The sequence below is a fragment of the Empidonax traillii genome, unplaced genomic scaffold (assembly GCF_003031625.1).
Source record: "Empidonax traillii isolate 1590-97213 ecotype Southwest subspecies unplaced genomic scaffold, ASM303162v1 scaffold690:size337178, whole genome shotgun sequence".
In the NCBI taxonomy this organism is placed as follows: Eukaryota; Metazoa; Chordata; class Aves; order Passeriformes; family Tyrannidae; genus Empidonax; species Empidonax traillii.
The window spans coordinates 284,381-294,241 of NW_020955883.1; the positions used below are offsets into that span (position 1 = coordinate 284,381).

The window sequence follows — 9,861 nt, forward strand, 5'->3', positions numbered from 1 at the left end:
AATTGCACGTTAATCTAAGCTCTTTTAAGATTTTAATCTTCAGCTGCAGGATATGAACATACCCATCTTGTGGGACCATTTTTATGAAGTCAGACTTAGTAATACAAAACAACTCCTGCTATATAGAAACTCTCTTGGCAAACAAGGAAGTGTGATTGCAAAGCTTGCAAATCAAAGGATAACTTCCTGTAGTATGTTTGTTGGACAGTATGGCACGGGAGAACTGAGAGCAGATACTCATTCTGCTTCCTTACTTGTAAAGGGTGGTATCTCCCAGTGTCAATATCCAGATTTCCAACTGCAAATGAAGATATGCTGTTTTTAAGACCTTTAATATTTTAAATATTCCTTGCTAAACAGTATTAGATGAATTATCCAAGGCTTCTTATTGCTAATTTTTCAGTGAAGTACTTTTGACATAACAGTAATACTTCCAGAGCTTAGATATGAACAGACAACCAAGTCCTCAAGTGTTTTTTTATCGTTGGGGGGGGGGGAAGGTATTACTGGTAGTGCCACTCAGCAGGATGAATCCTTCATGTGTCATTTTAATTACAGGGAAAACATGGAAAGCAAAATTACTTGTTGCATCCAGTGCTTTATATGAATCACAGTGGACTGAGCTTTTGTACTCCTGCATCAGCTGTTTCATATTTTAATATGTCCTCACAATAACCCTTTTTTCTCCAAATAAGTTGTCCTTAAAAGCTATTCCAGTCTGCGTTCTCTAATCCACACTGGCTGTGTGATGCACTCTACTGTGAGAAACTGGGAGACATCAGCCTAGACTGTCATCAGCCCTGTTGCAGCTTTGCTGCCTGTCCCCTGCTTCCCCAGGCAAAATAATGCCTCCTTTTGTTCTTGGAAATGCAATACCTCTTCTTCCTTTAAAAACACATCTAAGCTGACAACAATGACGTCATTCCCACAGACTGTCATCACGGTGATGCTGATAATGCTTGGCTGGCTGAGAGTGTGAAGCTTCAGTCTCAACTTGGGACCATCTGGCTCGGCAGTTCTGTTGCAGGGATAGCTGAGGGGACTGTCCCTTGTGGAGCTGTGATCTCCCTCCAGACGGGGCATGTTGAGGTTGTTTCCTGTTGAGGAAAATTGCTGTGATGTGCAATGAGGTCGTCACCTGAAAAGTTGGATGGATTAAAAAAGATCTGGCTCACACAGTACTCATGGAACAGTTTTAATAAAATGCATATACACTTGGAGTTTGCTCCCTGTATAGATTTTTCATCTTTTTTTCCTTGTTTGTTTAGTATGTTTGTTTGTTGTTTTCAACCTCAGCCACAAAAGTAAAAGCAAAAACCTGGAATAACTGGAGGCTTACTTTAACAGGCAAAGTCCAAAATAATGGATTTAACTATATGTTTGTGTTTGGGGAATGTGGTCTCTGCACAACACAAAATCTTGAGGTTTCAGGTTAGCTTTTAAGATTTTAAGTAGAATTTTACATTGAAGATCATATTGTTGCATTCCTTGGTATTGCCCTATTTGATTGACTGAGCCAATGAAGTGCAAAATATCTGTGTCAAATAATGTGTGCACCTGTGAACTACAGGTTTGGGTAATGACTCAGGGCAGCATTGTGTACGTTAGGTCGATTTTATGTGTTATTTGCACAGTTAGCGCAAGTGCTCTGGCAAGACATGGAAAGAGTGTGCAGTGAGATCTGGGCTCTTCCAGTGTTGTGCCTGGATCATGAATCACTTGTCATCTTTTTTCTCCTCCCAGGCGCTGTGCTCTCTGTTGCTTGCCGTGACTCGTGCCAACCATGGTGCCAGATCATCAACGTGTCTGAATCGCACTCGCCTTTCCTTATGTCTATGGAAGGGACTGTCAATGAAACAGGCTGGAGCATTTCCATGCCTACTGGAAGTAAATATCACCTCTACATTGGCTTGGCTTTGGCGATAGGTTCCAGTATCTTTATTGGTTCTAGTTTCATACTGAAGAAGAAAGGACTTTTGAAACTGGCAGACAGAGGTGTCACCCGAGCTGGTAAGTGGCGGTGCCTGTGTTGCTCCTGCTGGGGACACAAAAACCGAAACACAAAATCAAGGTTTGAATCACAGAATACATGTTTGAAACTGTTGCGTTGGAATAGTGATCAGAAATCCTGTCTTGATGAGGGATGGAGATAAAGTATTTATGTGTGTGATTACAGAGACTGGTATTTCAGAACTCCTAGGGTTATGGGAGCTGCAGTGTGTATTCAATCCAGTGAGCTGATGATATTTCCTCACTGACAATAGTTAGTTACCAAATAAAATACTCCATTCATCTTGCCCTTCAAAATGTCTTTTTCTTCTTTTTTTTTCCCCATCTTTTTTTCCCCCTCATTGGAGATGAAAAATCTTAAGATAGTAACTAGGTTTAGTGGGGGGGTTTTTGTGCTTTTGGTTTGGGTTGGGTTTTTTTTTTAAGTGCAACAACCTGTAGAAAGGATATTTATTAGATGAGTTTCTACAGTTAGTACAACTATTCCTTCATCAAAGTCAACAGATGAAGAGCTAGAAAAAGAACAATTGGACTAATCTCATAATTCCCTTTACATGGGTTTAAATACATAGCATTAGCAGGGTCATTTTTGTTTGTTGTGTTTATTGCAATATACTGTTCCAGATAACAGGCTCTTTCAATACTTTGTAGGTGCAAATGTGAAGTTGTACTTTTCTTTATTATAATAAGGTGATCTCTTTCTTCTAAGATGAGGTTATTTTTTTCTGCTTTCAGGACAAGGTGGATATTCTTATTTGAAAGAATGGCTTTGGTGGGCTGGACTGCTATCAAGTAAGTCAACTTTTTTTCTCTCAGCCTATATGTAAATGCTACATAAAGGAGATGGTTTTAAAGAGATTTATTCCTTGATTTTTCATTCCGTTCACTTAAAAGAAGTGTCCTTGCAATCATGTTCAAGACAAACCGTTCTGATTTGAGCCGTTCACTCAAATACTGCATTTTGTCTTTGGAGCTTTTTGCAGAATAACCACCTTTTCTTTATTTTCCTGTCAAAAGCAATGGGATTGCATGTGTCCTTCTAAAAGTACTTAGGAGAAAAGTATTTAACTTTCTTCAGCCTTTATTATTTCCAGAAGAGGTTGTGTAGCTAATTCTGAAATGAAAATTTGCACATATAGTGTGGAATTATATTTTGTTGTTTTATATTTGCTATCATAGCTGTCATACAAAATATTTACAGTAGTATGCCTTTTATATCCCACTCCCCTCCTAAGCTGATCCAAATGTTCTTTCTTCTACAGTGGGATTAGGAGAAGCTGCAAACTTTGCTGCCTATGCCTTTGCACCTGCAACCTTAGTTACCCCACTGGGTGCACTGAGTGTTCTCATAAGGTTAGTACCAACTGGGAGTAAACCTTGGCAAGTGAACCATTCACTGTATGGGGGAAAAATACTGTCTTTGGCTGAAAGTAGAGAAAAGCAATATATGGACAAAGAATGCTTTTTGTTCCTTTGTGGAAAGATCCTTTGCTTATTTAGAACTGAGTTTTCTGGGTAGACAGAGTTAGAAGTCTTGTTCCAAAGACCACTGAATGGCCTTTCACCTATATTATAAAGTATTTTTTATCAGCATCTACCAGTGATGATGCACAGTGATAGAAGGCTGTAATTTATCTCTTCCTAGAGAACTGAACTGTTACCCTTTTCTTCAGCTGTATCAAAATGTTAAAGAAAATATTATAGTCCCCCACTAAAATGTTTTCAAAACATTTATTTTTATAGGAGGATAATTTCATATTAAGGCACACGTAATAAATCTTTTGGGTTTGTTTTGTTCTTTTCCAAGTCCCTATGGAAAGAAGGCAAATAAAATTTTGGCTTTTTTTCAGTGCACACAATTAAAAATTTTGGTTCTTTTGAAACATGAATGTCTTTCAGAAATTTTTTATTTCTTATTTATGAAGAAACAAATAACTTCCAAGTACTTAAGCACATGCATTAATGTGTCTACCATAGCAGCAGAAAAAACATGGCCTATGCTTACAAAAAACTTTATGGGAAATAATTTATTAGCAAAATTAAATTATTGTCTTATAAAACTCTTATTTTTAAGATCTGAGTGTATTGTATGAAACGTTGTGTTTAAAACAACCTGGGCCACGTATTAAAAAAAAACAAAACAAAACTACAAGATCCTTGCAACAATCTAACTGCTAAAACTGCAGCCATTCCATCATAGCAAAACTAATATAACCCAGTCGTGCTGGAATCAGCATGTAGGTAGATGCAGATTAACTGACTGCCTGGCTGCTGCTTTGCAAAACAGCTTGAGTTTTATTACCCCCTCCTTTGATGAGGTTAGCAATCTTTCCAAATTTCATGAAACAGAGAGGTCATGAGAACTTCATACCAGTGAACTTATTACCTTTGTGTAATAGAAATGTCTGTATTTTGATCAGTGGATTGAAAAGCTATTTGGAAGCGTGTCCACACACCATTAAGCCTGTGTCTGTGCCCAAGGTTATGTTCTAACAGGCTAATTGTGCCCTGTGACGTGGTCTCATTTAGGCCATGTTATTGTCCTTAGGTTAAATATTGAATACCTTAAAGATACTAGGGTCAGCCCTCTTCAGAGGGGGAGATGTGCCAGACAGAAACTGTGCCTCAGTGGGAGAGTCCAGGGAGGGATGAGGAGCAGTTTCCAAAACTCATGTGAATTGGTTCTGATGTCAAATGAAGTGCTTCAAGCCATTTTTGAATGAAAGAAACCAGCTCATGGGGTTAATCTACAGGTATGGGAAAGTGCATACCCCTGGCCCAGGCAATCAGGAATGAGAAATTTCTTGAGCAATTTGTACTCTTTGCAACCTGGAGGGAAGTGATCAGGGTTGCTAACCTCCCTAAAACCTGACCTGACCTTCTTGGTCATGACCAACGTTATTGCAAAACTCCTTACAATATGATTGTTTCAGACTAATTGACCATATATGCAAATTCAAATGAGGTTTTGAGTTGCTGTCATGCTACACAGACAGATTTTGAATGTCTTGTGTGGCTGGTGGAACTGAACCTTTTGTTTATTTTTTGGCAAACAGCGCCATATTGTCATCCTATTTTTTAAATGAGAAGCTGAATATTCATGGAAAGCTGGGATGTGTACTGAGTGTTTTGGGATCAACAGTCATGGTTATTCACGCCCCAGATGAGGAAGAGGTCACCTCACTAGATGAAATGGAAAGAAAGCTGCAAGATCCAGGTCTGTATGCAATTGTAGTGAGCGTGTATTACAGTTCATAGAGTAAGTGTTCAGGACTCTGAAGAACTTTTATGTACTTCGACGTAGTTCTGGTATGTTACCTCATGTGCATTACTCTTTTTCCCTTTCTTCTTTCTTACAGCATTTGTCACATTTGCTGTTCTCATAACAGTTGTTACCGTTGTCCTGATTTTTATCGTGGCTCCAAAGAGAGGTCAGACAAACATATTGATCTACATTTTAATTTGCTCACTCATTGGTGCCTTCTCTGTCTCATCTGTGAAAGGCCTGGGCATTGCCATTAAACAAATGCTGGAGCAGAAGCCAGTTTATCGACATCCGCTGGTTTACGTTTTGGTGGGCACCTTGGTGCTCTCAGTCAGCACTCAGATCAACTATCTCAACAAAGCACTGGACGTGTTCAACACATCTCTAGTGACACCTATTTATTACGTGTGTTTCACTACGACAGCTGTGACATGCTCCATCATCTTGTTCAAGGAGTGGAATAGTATGCAACTGGGTGATATCATTGGAACCCTAAGTGGATTCTGCAGTATCCTCATTGGCATTTTCCTATTGCATGCCTTCAAAAATACCAACATCACCTGGAATCAGTTGATGTCCACTGTTGCCAAAGAACCATCACCAACACGCCGTAAATATGAAACCAGTCACACTTTACTAGGGAGCATGGAAGATCCAGCTTTGGTGTATGAGGAGGACAACATTTTGTTCAGTCAGTGAAACTCTCTAAGCAGTGCTCATCATCAAAGAATCGTGAGTTGCTGATGAAGCCCACCCATGTTTACTAGAATGCTCTTCTTTTCTGCAGTCCTCTAGAGAATGGTCTGTGAGGCCTGTTGAGTGTGGGCCACTCCTCTGTGTGTCAGCTGTTGGTTGTAATGAATGAAATGAAAATGTTCAGTAATTAATATGACAAAAACATGATGGTGATCGTGTGTTAGGCAATGAAAAACACTGTCCTTTTTTTATGCAGCAACTCCTATCAGAGAATTTTAGCAAAAAATTAATAGTCTTGGTAAGCCACATTTACAAAATGCAATTTTCTTGTAATGATAAAATATAATACTTGCTGAAGTGACAAGTACCTTGCTATTATCTTAGTGATGGCCTTAATATTTAAGGATTTCTTTATATTTTTGTAATTTATTGCCAAGCAGTCATGTAGATATTCTAAATGAAGGATATTCATTGGAGACACAATATGAAGAAAACAGTGTTTAACCCTTTTAGCCTTTAATATAAAATTTTATACAAGATTTTTTCCATTTTGATCCCCTACCAACGAAACTTGAGTAGATGTCATGAAAAAAATTTGTCAAATACAGTTTTTGGTAATCTATCTCCTTTAAAATCCATTATTTAACAGCAAAGTGTCAGCTTTTCTGCCCAGGGAATCCTGAGTGGATTGCAAATCCCTGAATATGCCTGTATCTTTTTATTTAAGATGAAGTTTAAGAAGAAGAAAATTCATTAGAGGCTTGAAAACACTTGCTGCTACCTTAAAAATTACATCAGATTAAAAAACTAAAGTATTCAAAGGCAGAAGAGAAACAGAATGTGCAATTAAGAATTTGTACTCTGTTTTATATTACTTTGAGGCTTAAGAATGGGCTCCACTAATTTCCTTACATTTTCCTAATATTGCCCATCAAAACCCCTTTAAGCTTTTTATTTTTTTTTCTCATTTTCTGGAACAGTATCATTCTATATTAATGATAGAACAGTCCTGATATTTTATATTCTGTTAGAATCAATTTTACAGACCATGCGCTATTTCTAAAAATACTAGGATGGGCTGTAAACAAGGGGTGAAAAACATCAAAACACCTTTTTTTTTTTTTTAGTTTGCCCTTTTCGTCATTTCTAAAAATGAGTTTTCACCTCTATTAAATGTTTAGCAGAGTGATAATCTACCCGAGGCTAGAAGACTGGTATCTGTACCACAGAATGCTCCTCAGTTCTGGTCACCGATCTTTATCTCATAAAAACAGCTTGCACAGCCTGATTTACTCATTACAATCCCTTTTGTTTTCCACTTTGTGAGCAAGAAAATAGCTTCATCAATCGGATGTATGGGTCATTATGAGCTCACCATAAAGATAATATTCCTAATCTTTGGATTCTTATGTGTGAGTCCAGAACATTTTCCAGGAGTTACTAGCACTTCAGTGGTTTTTAATCATATATATATGCCAAGCAAAACTCCCTCATGAAGCGGGCTGGATGTTCTCCAGTGTTCAAAAAGTGTAGTAGAAGAGAACAATTTGGATGGATATCACATTATTCCACCAAAGAAAGCTCATAATTTAGATGTAAGAACAAAAGGGTTGCTGCTGATATTCCACATGTTTGTGTTGTGCAAACTTTCAGTACTTCCTTTTTTGAAAGATATTCATGGCACATCTTACTTGTTAATTATTTTTAATGATGCTTTGGAATATTTTTCAGATTCTTAAGTGATGAGACTTAGAGTAATTCTTTGCTATTAAAATGCATGTGTCAAAGAAGGAAGAAAATCTACAAACAGGGTTTCATTACTTCTTACTCAATGTCGAGGATACTTTGGCTTTATTGGCCAGATTCAAGCTTGAAAATCTTTATAGTTAAAAACAGGTAATGCAAATAATAAAAAGACGGAAGATGGAGTTTATACAACAGTTTGTCTGTTAACAAAAGCTTGCATTGCTTTTCACTGTGAATTACTCCATTTAAAGAATAACTGAAGAAAATATTTACATTAAAAGAGAAAAATAATCCTTTTGCATAGCTTGTGGCTCCTTTATTTGCTTATTCAGTCATCACTGTGGAATGACCAAATGGTTATAAGTAAGAAAAAGTCCAGTTCTTGAATGAATGTATTGGCATTTTTTAAAGAGAGGTAGTAATAATTCCTTTGAGGAGGATCTGGACGTTCTTTATACCAACTGTTGACAGTCAATTAATTTGTACCAAGCAAAAATTCTGTTATTTTCTACTGGACCTGTCTATGTGCTTTTACACTTAAATAACAACTACTAGTAAAAGAATGTTATTTTCTTATAATGTCAGAAAACCTTAGTTTCGTGGTGTACAGGAAGTCTATCATGTTAAGAAGTAAATTACTGATTAAGTTTTTGTATAAAAAAAGTTTGCTGTAGGAGATGTTATTTTTTAAGTGTTTCTATTTAGTTATTAGTTTGGAATAACTTTGATTTTTTTAGTGAAATTATGTAAATACTTATCTTGTAATAAATTATTCATGAATTATATACTAAATTATCTGTATTTTTTAAAAAAGGGATTAAAAAAAAGTGTAATTCTTATTTTTAAACTAGAGAAGAAAACCTGAAGCTGATGTATTAGGCATCTCTTTCTCACAGCCAGTCACAATGGAAAGTATTTCAGCGGGTTGTCAGGTTTTCCAGAAGTAATTAAAAGTGTTTTGGTAAGTAGGGCGAGTGATTAAGAACCAGAATAAAGAAACCTCAGAGACAATACGTTGCTATCAAAATTATGGCTTTTAAATGCTGATACAAAACAAATCTTGGCAGCTACTCATTATTACCATACCTCAGGACAAATTAATGGGCAATTAAGTTCATTACAAAGCTGCACTGACTAAATGTAGGTAGGTCAAAAAGATTTGAATAGGTTAAATAATCTGTCTAAGTGTAGAAGGAGATACACCAGTTATTAGTTTCTGTAGAAATCTGTTCTCCCATCTTCCTCTACCTGCCTTTCCAGCCACACTTGAAAGAGCCATGCTCCAAAAAATTTTCATCCCAAAGAGTACAGATTCAAAACTTCAACATCAACTCATCAGAGTTGTATCCTGGAGCTATATGGGAAATTACATACTTCTAGAAAACGTCCTTCTCTCACTGTCTAAATACCTGCAAAATACCACTGGCAAGTGTGTTAGAAAACATCCCTCCAGCAAAGCAGGTTTACCACAGCTGTCTCGTTTCTGGCAAGTTTTAAAATTATGCTGAGGTTCAGAACAAGACTGGGAGGCTGAGCAGGATCCAGGCTGGTGGTGTGTGGGGGAGGAGTGCTGGTGGTGATGTGCTTTAGTGTCTACAGGGCCTCCCTGTTTGTGAAACTTTAGGGTGGCAGGAGACTGAGGAGTTGGTCTGAAAACCAAAAGGCACTGGAGAGAAGTGTCACCAGACCTGTACACACAAATTATTGATCTGCATTGCTCCTCACGAGTACCTAAACAAGGAAAGTAATTTCACTTTCGGAAAATACATTTCAATTTGTCAACAGTGTGGGTTTTTTATAGAAAAGTGCCAGCCTAAGTGCTGGATCACAGAATCTCTGAGTTCTGCTTTTTTCCTCTCATCCGTAATACAGACTTGCTCAGGTTTTCTGGTGTTTGGTCAGGAAGCATCAGCTAATTTTTTACAAATGCTCAGCACTCACAGCCTTTGACCAGACTTTTCCTTTATGGAGGAGTTATAGTGTCTCTTTCTAACTTTTACTGCTCTTCCGGGTCTCATTTTTATCACAAAAAATTTTGTTTTAAAAAAACAGCTAGCGGACATCTCTTTGTGGTCAGTGACAAGGGTTGCTCTCACTGTTCACCCATTTTTGCCTGTTTGAATACGGTTAGAATTTGAACTAAG

The 9,861-nt window shown here is 37.4% G+C and overlaps 1 protein-coding gene across 1 annotated transcript; it reads left to right on the plus strand.

The window, feature by feature from the left end:
• The first annotated feature begins 1,783 nt into the window (after positions 1–1,783).
• Positions 1,784–5,985, plus strand: NIPAL1 (NIPA like domain containing 1). The gene is given in 6 exon segments (XM_027899832.1): positions 1,784–1,804; positions 1,806–2,010; positions 2,746–2,802; positions 3,273–3,363; positions 5,067–5,227; positions 5,370–5,985. Coding segments are annotated over 6 exon segments (1,140 nt in total). The 3' UTR covers positions 5,975–5,985.
• The last annotated feature ends 3,876 nt before the right edge of the window (positions 5,986–9,861 follow it).